This window comes from Myotis myotis, unplaced genomic scaffold, assembly GCF_014108235.1.
Source record: "Myotis myotis isolate mMyoMyo1 unplaced genomic scaffold, mMyoMyo1.p scaffold_m19_p_8, whole genome shotgun sequence".
Classification (NCBI taxonomy): Eukaryota; Metazoa; Chordata; class Mammalia; order Chiroptera; family Vespertilionidae; genus Myotis; species Myotis myotis.
In genome coordinates this window covers 81,772,220-81,790,013 of record NW_023416390.1, presented here as the reverse complement: position 1 = coordinate 81,790,013, position 17,794 = coordinate 81,772,220, and the positions used below count along the sequence as shown (strand labels likewise).

General features: G+C 34.0%; 1 protein-coding gene across 1 annotated transcript in view; it reads right to left on the bottom strand.

Annotated features, from left to right (window-relative positions):
* The window catches only part of DPP10 (dipeptidyl peptidase like 10), a 656,594-nt gene that overhangs the window by 60,464 nt on the left and 578,336 nt on the right, over positions 1-17,794 (bottom strand). The window contains exons 11-13 of the mRNA XM_036320739.1: positions 13,911-14,034; positions 9,356-9,394; positions 4,202-4,309 (exon numbers count right to left, since the gene is read on the bottom strand). Coding sequence (XP_036176632.1) covers positions 4,202-4,309; positions 9,356-9,394; positions 13,911-14,034 — 271 coding nt within the window. The remainder of the gene's footprint in view (positions 1-4,201; positions 4,310-9,355; positions 9,395-13,910; positions 14,035-17,794) is intronic.

The following is a 17,794-nucleotide window of genomic DNA, read 5'->3' as shown; positions in this document are numbered from 1 at the left end:
ACAAGACAGGAATGCCCATTCTCACCACTCCTGTTTGACATAGTACTGGAAGTACTAGCCATTGCGATCAGACAAGAAGAAGAAATAAAAGGCATCCAAATTGGAAATGAAGAAGTAAATATGTCCTTATTCGCAAATGACATGATACTGTACATAGAAAACCCTAAAGACTCCATCAAAAAATTAGTAGACTTAATAAATGAATTTGGCAATGTAGCAGGATACAAAATTAATGCCAAGAAATCTATGGCATTGCTATACACCAATAGTGAACTTACAGAAAGAGCGACTAAAAAAGCAATCCTATTTACCATCACACCAAAAAAATTAAGATACCTAGGAATAAACTTGACTAAGGAGATAAAAGACCTATGTGGGGAAAACTACAGGACACTGAAAAAAGAGATAGAGGAAGACATAAACAGTTGGAAGAACATACCGTGTTCATGGATTGGTAGAATCAACATCACTAAAATGTCCATACTACCCAAAGCAATCCAAAGATTCAATGCACTCTCCATTAAAATACCAATGGCATATTTCACAGACCTAGAACAAACATTCCAAAAATTCATCTGGAATAAAAAAAAAAAAAAATGACCCCGAATAGCTGCAGCGATCCTGAGAAAGAACAAAAGTAGGTGGGATTTCAATACCAGGTATCAAGCTGTATTACAAAGCCACTGTTCTCAAAACAGCCTGGTACTGGCACAAGAACAGACATATAGATCAATGGAATAGAATAGAGAACCCAGAAATCGACCCAAACCACTATGCTCAATTAATATTTGACAAAGGAAGCATGAACATACAATGGAATCAAGACAGTCTTTTTAATAAATTGTGTTGGGAAAATTGGACAGATAAATGCAAAAAAGGAAACTAGACCACTAACCGACACCATACACAAAAATTAACTCAAAATGGATAAAGGACTTAAATATAAGACAGGAAACCATAAAAATACTAGAGAAATCCACAGGCAGCAATATCTCAGACATATACCGAAGCAATTTCTTCACCAATACATCTCCTAGGGCAATGGAAACTAAAGTGAAAATAAACAAATGGGACTACATCAAAATAAAAAGCTTTTGCACAGCAAAAGAAACCATCAACAAAACAACAAGAAAGCCCACTGCATGGGAGAACATATTTGCCAATGTTATCACCGATAGGGTTTAATCTCCAACATTTACAGGGAATTCATACAACTTAACAAAAGGAAGATAAACAACCTAATCAAAAAATGGGCAGTGACCTAAATAGATACTTCTTGAAAGAAATAGAAGGAAGGCCAAGAGACATATGAAAACATGATCAAAGTCACTAATCATCTGAGAGATGCAAATCAAAACAACAATGAGGTACCATCTCACACCTGTCAGACTGGCTATCATCAACAACTCAACAAAGAACTAGTGCTGGCGAGGATGTGGAGAAAAAGGAACCCTCGTGCACTGCTGGTGGGAATGCTGACTGGTGCAGCCACTGTGGAGAACAGTATGGCGTTTCCTCAAAAAATTAAAAATGGAACTCCTATTTGACCCAGTGATCCCACTTCTAGGAATATATCCCAAGAAACTAGAAACACCAATCAGAAAGTACATATGCACCCCTATGTTCATAGCGGCACAATTAATCATAGTTAAGATTTGGAAACAGCCTAAGTGTCCATTGGCAGATGAGTGGATTAAGAAACTGGTACATCTACACAATGGAATACTATGCAGCGGTAAAAAAGAAGGAATTCTTACTATTTGCAACAGCATGGATGGACCTGGAGAGCATTGTGCTAAGTGAAATAAGCCAGTCAGAGGAAGATAAATATCACATGATCTCACTCATTTATGGAATATAATAAACAACATAAACTGATGAACAAAAACAGATCCAGAGACAGAGAAGCATGGATCAGGCCGTCAAACCTCAGAGGGAAGGTAGAAGAGGGTGAGGGTAAGGGGAGAGATCAACCAAAGGACTTGTATGCAGGCATATAAGCCTAACCAATGGACCCAGCCAACAGGGTGGTGAGGGCAAGAGTGGGGGAGACTGGGGGGCAGAAAGGGGGAATAAGGACACATATGTAATAGCTTAATCAATAAAGAAATTTTTAAAAAATTCAATGTCACAGTCATTTGGAAGATTTGGAAAGTATGATTTATTTTGCAGGACAAATATCTCTGTGGTAGTTATATTAGCAAAACATCATTAGTTAGCAAAAGTGAACCAGGTAAAGCAATTTGCTAGTAAAGCTTCCTTTAGTTCAACACAGAAGGAAAACTTTCCTTAATCCCACCTGACTCATATAGCCATTTAATAGTTAGATACTGAATCACCAAAATTTTTATTCTCATTATCAATGTGTACATTTATTTAGAATACAAATATCACATTAAACAGTCTACAATCTGTTTTTCAAACTTAATGATATACTATGAAAATTAATATACATTTCTACTATGGAAATTACATATGTTCCTAATTATTTATTACAGCTTTCATCAAAATTAAAGTTAAAACATTGTAGGGCATGGCTATAGGGTTAAGCCTCGGACTGACCTGTTGGCAAAGCTACAAACAAGTCCCAGCTTAGAGGGCACAGTCCTCTTAGCATAATTAGGCTTGACCTTATGACACTCCCTAGATCTTATCTGGGCAGCTAATGGGCTGAGGGAGATGCAGCAAGTACTGCTAAAACAAGTGAAATTCCCAAGAACATTGTAACTATGGTGACCACTACCTTGTTACCTCCAGCTATACAATAAAGGCTCAGCTTGCCCCTGGGTCTCTCTCTGTGGATCAGCCAGGCACAGGAAGATCCACCTAGGTCCTAGACCAGCCGTGGACAAACTACGGCCCGCGGGCCGGATGTGGCCCATTTGAAATGAATAAAAATAATAAAAAAAAAAGACCGTACCCTTTTATGTAATGATGTTTACTTTGAATTTATATTAGTTCACCCAAACACTCCATCCATGCTTTTGTTCCGGCCCTCCGGTCCAGTTTAAGAACCCACTGTGGCCCTCGAGTCAAAAAGTTTGCCCACCCCTGTCCTAGACCCAGCTCATTCTCTCTGTCTTTTCCCTCACCGCCCTCATTCAGGCTGTGGAACTCTTGGTTGAGCTGGCTTAGCACAAAACATGACACTTATTTTAATAGTGCAGACCTTAGATAAGTGTTTAATTTTAAGCTATTGACACAGATTTTGAGAATTCAAGGCACTGAGCTGTACAAAATAAATATATATATATTGATAATGATAAAATGATGAGAATATACATAAGACTTGAAGGTTCTAACATAAAAGTATTCAGTGTGTTTAAGAGCCTTTTGCCACATTGATATTTACTCTATATTTTGTAGGTATGAAATTGATTCTTGATTAGTTAGTTTGTACAACTCTCATAGGAGATTCCAATTTACACACTATACTTTATCTTTATAAATTTTCTCTTTCACTATGAGATTGTGATATTAATATATTTGAATTTAAAAGAAACTTGATTTCTCATGAACATTTATAATTGACAATTAGATTTAAATTGACTCATTAATCTTGTCATATTTGAACTACTACTTGTTAATTCAGTGACTTTTTGTAATCAGATAAACTGTATCAACTATTAACATTCACTTGAAGTTTAGAGAAAAAACAAAACAAAACATTCCCCCTCTTTAGTTAGGGAGTCCATAAAAATATAACTGCACTATATTTTCTTATGTGGGTATACCATACTTTATTCAACTATTCAATTTCTGATGGGCATTTAGGTTGCTTTAAGTAGTTAAAACTTTTATAATCCTTTGACAGTATTGCTTGTACAAAATAGGTAACATGTATTTGTTGAATAAACAAACCAAACCAAAAACAAAACAAACAAACAAACAAAAAAAAACACTCTAGATTTTCTATAGTCCTTGAAAGTAGAAGTTAGGTACTTTTCATTTATTAAATTCTAAATACCCTCAACTCATAGCACACGTTGTTTCTTGCTAAATTCTGTTGAATGTTGAAACTGTTTTGTGAGAAGGCACAGCTTGGATTATGGTTGTGAATTAACATTCCTTTTCCTAACGCAGCCCGAGTTGGGTTTATGGCTGGACTCCCAGGCATTAACTGTAGGTTCAGAATGGCGACCAGAGATGGGCCTTCATGAACATGATCTCAATGAAACCAAACCACAGAGGAAGCACTTACCTGGACGAGGAACATGGCTATGTGGTGAAACTCCCCACGGCCCCCTTGCTTAACAGGAACTGTCATAAAGAATTTGCTGCCATCTCTAGAAAACACGGGCTCCTCATTCTGAAATATAGAAGTGACATAACAATCTCACATGACATAGGAAATTCGCGCTGCTAACTATTGCTAAGGCATGCAGGGATTAGACTCATTTTTATTTTAGAACTAGAGGCCTGTTGCACGAAGATTCACACAATAGGCCTTCCTTCCCCTGGCTACCGGCACCGGTTTTCCTCCAGCACCCAGGACCCAGGCCTTTGGTCTGGCCACAGCGGAGAAGCCAAGCCTCTTCAGTCTTTGCTCGGGCCGGAGCCTTCAGTCTTCGCTCGGTGCCTGCATATTCAAATTAACCCACCGTCTTTGTTTGATTAATTTGCTTACTCATCCTGATTGGCTGGTGGGCATAGCAGAATGATGACCAATTTACATATTTCTCTTTTATTAGTGTAGATTTGTTTGGAAAATGGTCAAAAAGTGTATAATGAGCTATATCTTAAGTGAACTCAGTGCATTGTGTGTATGTGTGTGTCTGAGTGATGGGAAGGATGGGATGTTTCTTTAACACTGGATACATATGATTTACAGTTAAACTAAAGACAGTTTTTAAATTGGTTCAAAAAGAACTTTCATATCTTTTACATAAGATATGATTATGATTAGCAATTTATTCTTTAAAAATATGAAAAATATAAGCATCTTCACTAGTTCATCAAAATAATTTGTTTCTAATTTAGAAATTCTTATAATATAATATTTAATATATTTTTCTGAAATCTTTCAGCAACTCTACATATTTTAAGGTACATTTATAATGGTGTATACATAAATTTATTAAAAGTAAAAAATCAAAAACCACAAAATAGAAAGGAATCTGTTGAAAAACATTTCATTCATATCCCCCCTCTACAAACCTACAGTTGATGATGTTTAAATTAAACTCTAGTGGCATGTTAAATTAAGAAAATTATTTTTTATAATTAAATTATGGAAACTACACATATAGATTGCTTTCTCTTGCTTCAGGGGAAACATTAAGAAAATGCATTTACCTGACTAAACACTGTGTTCTTTCTTATTGGATTACTGAAAGTGATTATACATATGGTGTAATGAAAGGCTTCCGTATGATTTCCTCTCTAGGGCTTTAAATGGCTTACAGGCCCTTTGTAGATGATCTGGCCCTCCACTCTTTCTGATCTCATCTTCAATTCTCCTCTTTCCTCTTTGTACATGTTTCTTCTAAATAGCACCTTTGTGCTATTTATCCCTTATCTGGCTCTTTCTCTTATCTTTCATACCACTGCTCTATTTCACCTTATCATAGAGGGGTTTCCTGATGACCTTATGTAAAGGGTGATCAAGGAAGCCAGGTCATTGAACTCTACGTGAATCTCTTACGTGTGTGGGTGTTTAAGTGCATAGCAGGTAATGTTCCTATAGAATGGAAGCTCCATGGTGCAGGAACCTGGTGTTCTCCATTGCTGTAGCTCCAGAACCTGGGACAGCAGCAGTCATAATTGTGCTTAATAATTATTTCCTGAATGAATAAGTAAATTAATAAGTATTTTCATAATCTCAAGAGTCTCATTCTATCTTTATTAGCAATAATATCCTTTGATAAAAATATGAGAATAAGATTTTACTTGTCTACTTCCTGGACATTCATGAAAATATAAGATGATATACTATTATGTAAATAATTTAAAATCTGAAGTAACATACAATTCAAAGGTGGGGTAATTGCATTACTGGGTATATAATAAATACTTAAAAGGTACTTGACTCTAAATCACACCTTTCAATTATGAGAGAATTTATATTTCATTACTTTCTCCTTTGGTATATTTGTTTTTCTCTTTTCTTTTGTAAATCTTATTTTTTGCTTAAAGTCAGGAAACAAAATCTATTTCCAAATTTTTCTTGTTAGAGAGTATCTCCTAGTTAAGAAATCTCTTCTCAGAGATTCTAAACTTTTTATTCATCTTTTCATGGCTTTCAGTGCACTTTCTTAAATTCTTGACTTCTTTCACAAAGCAAGTAACAATTAAGGGGATTTTGCAATTTTGTCTTTTTTAGTTCTATTGTCTAGGATATAGTAGGTGTCCAAATCATAACAGATAATCCATGTGTACACAGATAATGTATGCGTACAATGGACAAATATATATATGATATTATAATATATATATAAACGTGATATATATAACTCTATCACATTTAGACCAACCTATTAGCTCTTCCCTTACTCAACATTCTCCATTTGTGTTTTGCTTCAAAAACAAATTGCATTTTTTATACTATGGGAATATCTGAGCATTCTCCCTTTTTATATTAGCCCTCCAAATCTGGTGCCTTAAAAATGATTCAATAAAGACAGGTGAGGACTCTAATCTTTAATGCATAGTTGGGCTTAGAAACCTTCAGCATTAGATGATTTCTAGCTATGAACTTAGCACTTTAGGCAGAATCCTCTCCTACAATTAAATAAAGAAAGTGGAGCCAACATCACTGTCAATCCTCATGACCTTAAGCAAGTCAGTGTTTATGACACACAGGGCAGTGAATTGGGAATACACTTTATCCCTGACCAAACAGTTTATATATTGGTTATCCCAACTGTAAGTCTTTTGAAGCTAGGGCAAACATGCCCACTCTCTGCTCTTCCTACTCTCCAGAAAGCAAGCATATAATGATTATTATGCTTCACCTCATAACGACTGCCATTCTCATCCTTTAAATTTCATCAGATTCTCAGTATTCAATGAAATTTCCTTAAACTTCTGGAGAAAAAACCTACTGTGACAAACTATCATTTGCATTTTCTTACTGAATAATTGATCACTGGTTTCTTTGCTTAAAAATAGTTTCTATTACACATTCATGAAATCGGTATTTAAAATGTAGATAACAAAATACCAAAAGAGTATATATTATGTTGTTGTATGTTAGACAATTATGAATGTCACTGGCAATAAAAATGATAGCAAAATAGGTTTAATACTCGGGACAATTCAGAATACACCAATATCCATATAATATTGTTTTTCATTGTTTTTATTTTCAGTATTTAAATTAATTTTGTGAGCCCTAGCCAGTTTTGCTCAGTGGATAGAGCATCGGCCTGTGGACTCAAGGTCCCAGGTCCAATTCTGATGAAGGGCATGTACCTTGGTTGCGGGCACATCCCTAGTGGGGGGTGTGCAGGAGGCAGCTGATTGATGTTTCTCTCTCATCGATGTTTCTAACTCTCTATTCCTCTCCCTTCCTCTCTGTAAAATATCAATACAATATATATTTAAAAAATTAATTTTGTGAGAGTCCATTATTGGCTATAAAAATCAAGGTTTTTGACCCAATTTCATTTTGCATGTTGCCTAAGAATAAGCAACTGATATTAATATAGATAATAGATGTACGATATATACTTATGCCTACATGTATATGATTCAACTAAGCAAAAGTTTAATCTATTTACACATTTTATTTATTTATTCAGCAAATATTTATTGAACTTTTCTTTTAATAAGACTCTATATTAGGCAATTGGTTTACAAAGGAGAACAACAACAACAAAAATGAATATCCTGCCTCTTCTTGTGAACTCAGTAAAAAAATCACAGAAATAATTGTGTATTACTCAAAAATTACACTTGACTTTAAAATAAATTTTATTGGGGGAAGTGATTTTGTTAGGATGGTTAGAGGAGGTGGCTTCTTAAGTAGGTGACTTAAGGTAAGGTTTGTAAAATGAGCAGCCTTTACATTAGAAAGTAGTTGGGGGACTTCTCTTCAGAAGAAATGGTTCTTATAAAGGCCTCATGAGTACAAGAGTTCATGTGTCTAGAATGGAGAAAACAATTGAAAGCATGGTAGGGCACAAAGCTGAAAATACTTTCAATGTAATTCCTTGTAGACTCTCTAAGAATGTTGGTTTTTTTCTGTAGAATAAAAGGATAGACAAAAATTGTTCCCGTTGTGAGAATGAAGTATGAGGGTGATTTGGGTGGTGATCAAATCTATATCTCAACAAGGTCATTGAGCCAGGCTGCAGTGTGAAGAGCAGATTGGCAGGTGCATTAGTTAAGGAAGTGCACCAGTTAAGGAAGAACTGCAGTACCTGTGGTTTAATGCTGGGCAGTGTTCATAAACTGTAGAAAAATAACGTGAGATCTTTGAAAGTAAAATCAAAGGTGTGGTGATGAGTATATGCAGGTAAGGTTGAGAAAGAATTTAAGAATAGATTTATGATTGTAATAGCTGGATAACTATGTCTTTGACTCCTATGATAAGAAGGCATAAGACTGAATAGAAAAGAGATGTGTTCAGTTTGTACCTGTGAAGTATGCAATTACTTTTATAGATTTAGGAGGAAATGCCAAGCATGAGTGTAGATGTTTCAGAAATCAGGCAAGCAAGTTGGTTGGGCCTATACATTTGGAGGTCTCAGTGTATGGGTTGTAATTGAACCCATAGATATGGATGAGAACTAGGAAAAGAATTTAAAATAAAAGATGACTGTAAAGAACAAAACAAATAAAACAAACCAGCACTCCTCTTTGCAAAAAAAGTAGTGATGGAGTTAATAGTAAAATGGGTTCAGACATTTGTGGATGATCTCCTTGGGTTTACTTCTGAAATGTCCAGTATGACACCATGTCGTAGAGACATTTGGAACTTTTTCTATTGTGATCATTTAGATTCCAGATTCATTTGTGCCACAAACTAGAACTGTGGGCTAGGATACATCTAACAGAGGAAGGGCTCATATGAATATCTCCACAGAACCAATTTATTGGGCAATCTGAGCACGGTTAATGGTTTCTATTTTTTTTCTTTCATGTGCACGAAAGTTTACTTATATGAATGATCCCAAAAATGAATGATTGTTATTCTGCAAGTATATCCTATAATAAACAGAAGCAATATTTTCATAAATATGCCATAAAAATGCTAAGTCATAAATATTTTCATGGAAAAGACTCAGTTAAACATGTAAAGCCTTAAAATTATATTTCTAAAATAACTTTGGAAAGGTATTGCATTACAAATGGGTGAACTGGATGTGCACAATGGACAAAATGTGACATAAAGAAACCACCTATACTATACCTGCTTGGAGAGCCACGTATCTGATGTCATCTCGTATTTCTGAAACAAAATTATTAACTTTATGAAGCTTCTAAAGAACAAAATAAGCATACATCAATTTAACAACCTTTACAGTGTTATTTCAGGCATTTTTTTTTCTCTCTTTCACATGGTGAAATACCAGGAATTAAACTGAACAAATAATTATGAAATTGGGATTAAATGATCATTTAATTATAAAGTCTTTTCTTTAGTGAACTCCTTCAGAATCCTCAGTAGTATACTACTAGGGTAATAGATCATTTTCCCGTTCTTTTCCCTTACCTCACTCGAGCTGTTTTGAACCACCAGACACTGTCTCTTTTCACCTCTAGGCATCATCAGGATAGAAAATTATTAAGTCCTTCAAAAGAACTGGGCAAGTAGCCAGGAATAAAATTAAAAGGTAGACATTCTTTCAATATTCAATCACTTCTTTACCATATTCATACACATTTGTAATGACAAAAATGTTATGATCTTTTAAAATAATCTTGCAAACAATAAAAACCAAAATCATATTTCAAAAAGAGAAATTAGATTAAATTAATCTCGATAACTATTTATAGGTAAAATAGTTCAGTATCACTGTTTACATGTAGTAATTTATTAAATATATTGTAGTTTTCTGGAAAATATTCTATAAGAAAAGTATGAATGAAGAAAAGATTCATTTATAAAATGTCATATCAAAATTTTCTTCCTCTTGATTTCTCCTTATTTGAACCTCAGCAATAGCCCGTCTTTACATTTAAAAAAAAAAAACACCACAGAATAAAACATCAAATTTCACTGCCTATTAATATCACTGTTTTATTAGAATCCATGAGATTCCAAAATTTCACATGCAATTACTTATTTCATTTATAGTATAAAGTAAAATATTTTAACTCTATAAATGGAATTAAAAACAGTAGGATACCAATAAGGTATCAAATCAATAATATGATAAGGTTCCGATGTCTATTTCTTTATTGAAGCATTTTAACATATTTTGTTCTTACCTGTATAAATTATTATCCAATAGAAAAGATGATAAGCTGGCTCCAACTAGAGTACATGCATTCCAATGATTTTTATTATTTTTAGCTAATTTTATAATTTATTTTATATTTTTAAATTTTAAATATATTCAAAATTAAAGACCAGGGCATAATAATCTCCCATAGACCCTTAGCCCAGCTTCAAAAATTATCAAAAATACACCATCTTTTTATTTCATCAACCTCCCATACTTTACCATTAAATTATCTTAAAGTAAGTCCCAAATATCATATCATTTTACCTGTAAATTCATCATTCATTTCTAATACATATCTTTAAATAGCAACAAGACAATTATCACACTTACCAAAATTAATAAATATCCAATAATATAGTCTAATATCCAGTCAATGCTCAATTTTCCTTGATCTCAAGAAATGTCTTCTTTTTTTTTTACATTAAATTATTTATTTATTTTTATTTTATTTTTATTTTTTAAATTAATTCATTTTTAATCTTTATGGTTGAAAGTATTATACAGCTTCTCCTTTTTCCCCTATTAACCACTTCCAGCCCACTCCTGTCTCCCCACACTGAGGCCCTCACAACCCCATTGTCTCTGTGGCCATGGTTTTTGAATATAAGCATACAAGTTCATTGGTTGATCTCTTCCCACCCACCCTCCCCTGCCTTCCCTCTGAGATTCAACAGTATTTTCATGCTTCTATATCTCTGGGTCTATTTTTCATCATCAGTTTATTTGGTTCATTAGATTCCACATATGAGTGAGATCATGTGATACTTATCTTCCTCTGACTGGCTTATTATGCTCAGCATAATAAGCTCTAGGCCAGTGATGGTGAACCTTTTGAGCTCAGCGTGTCAGCATTTTGAAAAACCCTAACTTAACTCTGGTGCCGTGTCATATATAGAAATTTTTTGATATTTGCAACCATAGTAAAACAAAGACTTATATTTTTGATATTTATTTTATATATTTAAATGCCATTTAACAAAGAAAAATCAACCAAAAAAATGAGTTCGCGTGTCACCTCTGACATGCGTGTCATAGGTTTGCCATCACTGCTCTAGGCCATCTATGCTGTTGCAAATGGTAAGAGTTCTTTCTTTTTTATTGCCACATAGTATTCCATTGTGTAAATGTAGCATAGTTTTTTAATCCACTCAGTTGCTGATGGGCACTTAGGCTGTTTACAAATCTTAGCTATTGTAAATTATGCTGCTATGGACATAGGGGTGCATATACACACCGAGAGGAGACTCCATCTATGAATGGGACAATGACATTCAAGACCCAACACCATCAGGAGAACCCAAATATCTTACGTAGGTGGCCTCTGTAGAACACCCAGCCCAGGAGACCTGAGAGCATGCACCACTGGGTCCCACAAAACATCTACTACATAAGACCAACCCCCAAACTCTGGGTGGCATAACAGTTTGATCTAATACATAGAAAATATTACAAAAGAACAGAAAAAATGGGGAGATAAAGAAACAATCCCCAAAGATTGGGGGGAAGGGGAGAGGAATCACCAGAAAAGAAACTAAAGGAAATGGAGGCAAGTAATTTGTCAGAAAAACAATTCAGAATAATGGTTATAACTACACTCAAATTTCTGGATCAGAAATACAGACAACTCAATGAGAATTATAAGGAGCTCAATGAGAAATTCACCAACATGAGTAAGAATCAAGTGCAAATGAAGAATAATACAGCTGTAATAAAGAACACAATGGAAAGTTTCAACAGTATACTAGAAGAAGCTGAACACTGAATCAGCGAGTTAGAAAACAAGGTAGAAAAACACACAAGCAGAGATGCAGCTGGAAAAAAATTTAAAAGCAGGAGGAGAGTCTAAGGGAGCTTTGGGACAACATGAAATGAAAACATCCACATAATAAGGGATCCAGAAGGAGAGGAAGCTGAGCAAGGAATAGAAAGCTTGTTTGAAGAAATAATGACAGAAAACTTCCCTGACTTTGGGAAGAAAACAATTACACAAGTCCAAGAAACACAGAGAGTCCCAATCAAGATGAACCCAAAATGATGACACCAAGACACATAATAATTAAATTGGCAAAAGTAAAAGACAAAGAAAGAATCTTAAAGGCTGCAAAAGAGAGATAGAAAGTTACCTACAAGGGATCTCCCATTAGACTATCAACTGATTTCTCAACAGAAGCACATCAGGCCAGAAGGGAATGAAATGAATTATACAAAATGATGAAAATCAAGGGACTGAATCTAAGAATACTTTATCCAGCAAATCTATCATTCAAATTTGAAGGGGAAATCAGGAGCTTCACAGACAGAAAAGGGCTAAGGGAGTTTATTACCATCAAATCAGCAATTCAAGAAATGCTAAAGGGACTGTTTCGTTTTTAATTATTAAATTACAGTTGACCTATAATGCAGTTTCTTTCTTTGATTCTTTTCTCTATGGTATATCTTGTACTTGCACAGAGAAGCAATGAACTAAAGACTTAAGAGGTCCTTTACATAGATAGCTAGAATTCTTCTCTATATAGCTCCAAATTCTGCCAAATTTCAGCCACAATAGCCTCATACTCTGATTCTTCCTGTCTACTTGAAGCAGGGATACCACTGTGTCTTTCCTGGGCACCATTCCCATTGCACTGTGGTCTCAAAAATGTCACCAATGGGAAGTCATATTTATGCCCATCTTGTGTATTAACTTTATTTCACCATTTATTTTCTAATCCTCATGATGTCCAACATCTGAAAACAGATTTTTAATATTTTTGTACAGTTTTATATTTGTTTACATCAGAGATGCTAGCCTGATAACATTTACTCCATCTTGTCCAAAGACAAAAATCCTGTCATTATATAATTGGGAATCCTTTACCAAGTACAAGTATATAACAATTTAAATGGATTACAGTATTTTCTCCACTAAGAACCTTAAAATTACACATACCAAATTTACTACAGTTAATAAAAACTGATTACAGAAATCTAAATACAACCTGATTTAAAAACACAGTATTTCCAAAACCATTTTTTTACTATCTTTACTTAATTTAAGGAAAGAGATACTGTATGTTATTTTAGAAAAAGAATCTAAGCTATAAATAATTGAATTTTGAAATATGTTTAAAGAAAACATAAAAGAAACATTCTATATTCTCAAATTAATCAAAGTCAAAATATTAAAAGACCTCCCAAACTTGAGAATGACATTATCATGGCTTTGGCTACCCTTTATACACATAATAATCCTTAAAAAAAACTTTATTGTTGAAAGTATTACATATGCCCCTCCCTCCACCCCCATTGACTTCTTCTAGCCTACTCCGCCCCCTGCCCCAGGCCTTCACCACTCTATTGTCTGTGTCCATGGGTTATGCATATATGCATACAAGTTCTTTGGTTGACCTATTCCTAGCCCCCTTCCCCCATCTTCCTTGGTACATTTACACAATGGAATACTATGCAGCTGTAAAAAAATAAAATACAAGTAAACTACATCATTTTAAGCGTACAAGAAAAGTTAATTATACTCACTCTACTACAAGCACCAGTTGTGGTCTCACAGACCGTGAGGATGGAAATGTTCTGAGGTCGGTTTAACCATCTGACCACCGTCTTGGTATTGCTTACCCATTTAACCATTGTGATATAATATTCTCTAGTTGGAAACAACATTAAAATTTACATTTAGAGCCAGAGAACTTGTATAGTACCAATAATATAAATTGTTATATGTAAGAATAACTTAAACACTATAGATATAAGAATATCACATCATAAGAATTTCTATTTATGTATATAAACACATCACTTTTTCAAATATTAACGTATATAAATACAAATACATGCCTATGTATGTATATATCTACATGTGTGCAAACACATGTGCATATACTAATATATACATACATCTAAAATATACAGAAAATTTGATAATAAAACTAAAAGTGAACGTTTTCCCAGAAAGGAAGTCCTTGAAAAGATAAAAACAATCAAAATACTAGACATTTTTAAATAATTTTATCCTCTACTTATAAGTAATAATCTATGTGCAAACTAAGTATACTTTTTCTAAGCTATATTCTATTTTATTTTTTTAAATATAATCAATAATAAATTTAAAAGCAAAGCTTATTCTTGACAATTATTATTTATGCATGGCCTCCACGTTATTTCACTCTACGCAGAACTACGAATGGTTTGTTTTAGTGTTTGTCAGCTATGGGCAAAGGGCCAGTCTCTGTCTTATTCATAGTATTTTCTACAATATTTTTTCACTCGTATTTATTTAAAACTGAAGGAGAAGAGGGGGTTATTGAATATTTGCTACACTGAGTATACTAATTTGGGAGGCCCATTATGTCCTCAGGCTAGTTGTAGATTGGGAGTTTATATTTTTTCTTTATATTTCTTTCACTGTAGATTCTGTTTGGAAATTTACGTAGTATATTACACAATTCCCAAGCCAAACAGAAGATAATGCAATTACCACAATTGATCTATTAATAACAACAACAAAAAAAGCAACAACTTTCCAGCCAATGTGCCCAGTTTCAGAATAGATGAGATACTTTAGCAATGGCTTGAAAAGTGCCATCTGTGAGTATGATCCTCAAATTAACCCACCTGGTTTTAATGTGACTTGGGGAAAAAAATCACCTGTGGGAGAAAAGCCTTGTGAGACAAATCACCTGTCCTTATACACATCTGGGTTAGACATTCAGCTACATGAATCTTACACTTCTAACATTACTGAGTACCTACTGCTTCCTCTAGCAAACCTGTTAGCCCATCAAAGTGAAGATGTCAGTAGTAGGGCAAGCATAACTTATCATACAGTGAAGGCTGCAATATTTTCTTCAACAATCTCTTCAAGACATTCGACAGCTTTCACAACCCAGCTGACTCCCACTTGAAAATTGCCTAGAAACTCAGTCCAATCGTTGTGGCAAGTTCCCCAAACAGAGTTAACAAGACCAGGCAACTTCAAATCAAATATGCAATAGTTTAGGATTCATCTTTGTCCAGATCAGTGTGTGTTGCAGTTCTTCAAAGAATTATGTCCTGTTCATTTTTTACTTTGTTTTGTTTAAAGTGATTTATTTTGCATGTTATTATACCTGGCAGCGTGACTACTAAAAAAGGGAAAATATAAGTATTAAACTTTAAAAGATTTATCTAGAAGATTTAACATGGAGAAAATGATGGTGGGTACTATAATCAATCAGGAAATACTGAATTCTGACAATATGTATTTATGATTAATTAGCATAAATGGTCTTTGACTTAAAGAAAAAATAATATAATGATTGTAAACAATTTACCAAATACCACACAATCAAGGTCACATTTATGGAAAACATACAAATAAAACTGCTTTACAGAATATAAGATAAAATAACATGAAAGGTTTTTAAAAGAAATAATGACATCAGCAACAAAACAATTTAAATATTCTTTTTGAGTGTTTTCCCTTTTAAAGTAGCCCTCAAGTTATGGAGTGACAGGCCAAAATAACACTGTCACATTACTGGTATAAGCTGAGAACAATGGGTCACAAAAATGGGCTAACTAAAAAAATATTTCAAATAAGTACAATAATGTCACAGACACAGAGTAAGGAGAAACCAAAACCAAACCACTACCTCTACTCTTCAGCCTACAGATTTCTGAACATAAATGATAATCACTTTCCCCCCAAAGATGTGACAAATACATAGCATGTGGAAAAATCTACATGATTCATTATCATAAAAATATATCCACAATAATTTAATTATTTAAAATCCATACCTGTAAATTCCAATAAAGATACTAAATGCTTGCAATACCTTAAGCTCATAGTGTAACAGTTTACAAAATGTTTCTTCTTCTTCAGATGAAATGAATTGTCTAACTTCCACTGGGCCTTAAGATATTCAAGAAGGGTCATTCATTATCTTAGTTCCTACCATGCTATAATCTGAAGAATCAACTCAGGCCATAATTCAAATACTAATAAAGATAAGAGTCTGGCTCAGCTGACGTGGCTCAGTGGTTGAGTGTTAACCTATGAACCAGGAGGTCACAGGTCGACTCCTGGTGAGGGCAAATGCCTGAGTTGTAGGCTCAATCCCAGTAGGGGATGTGCAGAAGGCAGCCGGTCATGACTTTCTCATCATTGATGTTTCTATCTCTCCCTCTCTTTTCCTCTCTGAAATCAATAAAAATATATTTTTTAAAAAGTATAAGAGTCTGGACAGAATTAGCATTAAAGAAAAGTTGCATTCAGGATCTGAATTTGTTTGATAAAGGGTCTTTAGCTGATTCACTGATATATATTTTTAAATGATGGGAGTATGGGGAAAGGAATTGGAAAGATAAATTATGTCTTTCTCCAATAAACGTATCCTTATATTTTCTTTATAGAACATATAAATGAATTGAAATTTATTTTGCATTCTTTGACACCCAGTGGTTCTCAACCTTCTGGCCCTTTAAATACAGTTCCTCATGTTGTGACCCAACCATAAAATTATTTTTGTTGCTACTTCATAACTGTAATGTTGCTACTGTTATGAATCGTAATGTAAATATCTGACATGCAGGATGGCCTTAGGCGACCCCTGTGAAAGAGTCGTTTGACCACCAAAGGGCTCGCGACCCACAGGTTGAGAACCACTGCGCTAGAGCATAAGTATCTCGTTGAAGAGAAGTTCTATCCAATGATAAGACTAGCTTGGGGACTTTTTCTATTGTAATTGTAAACATTAGTTATTATAACTAATTAAATCAACCAAACAACCAACCAGAGGACCAAAACAAATGACCTAATACCTTCAAATTAAAAGCAAATCTTGCTCTTTGGGGGGGGATGAGAGGACAGTTTACAAGGTAGTTCAAGTCATGAGAACATCTTTCTATATTCATCTTATTAATCATCCTCCCTATATAGGTACATATGTATTTAATTATTATTATTGCTATCATCATGGTGATTTTTCTTAGAAATAAAAAGGCTATAGAGATGGTCATATATGAAATTCAAGTATAAGTATAGTAGAAAAAAAGAATCACACTGACTCATAGGTTCACTTATTGATTGGCAATTTGACAGGTCATGTGAAAATAAAATAAAAATATACTGTAGATGGTTAGATTGCATGCCTAAAAGAGTAAATATATAAATGATTATAAAGTGAATTAATTATTTAGATATTCTATTATTGTAAGTTTAAGCAGCATCTCAAATGCTATTGGTAGCTATGAACACAATACAAACTCCAGGAAGAAGAGTGGTCATTTGATGGCCTTAATAGGGCATAGGAAATGTATATTATTAATCAATTATGTTATGCATGTTTATCCTTTCATGTTGTAAAAATAAAAATGGTTTTGTATTGCTTAGGACTTATAGAATACTGCCACTAATAAATATG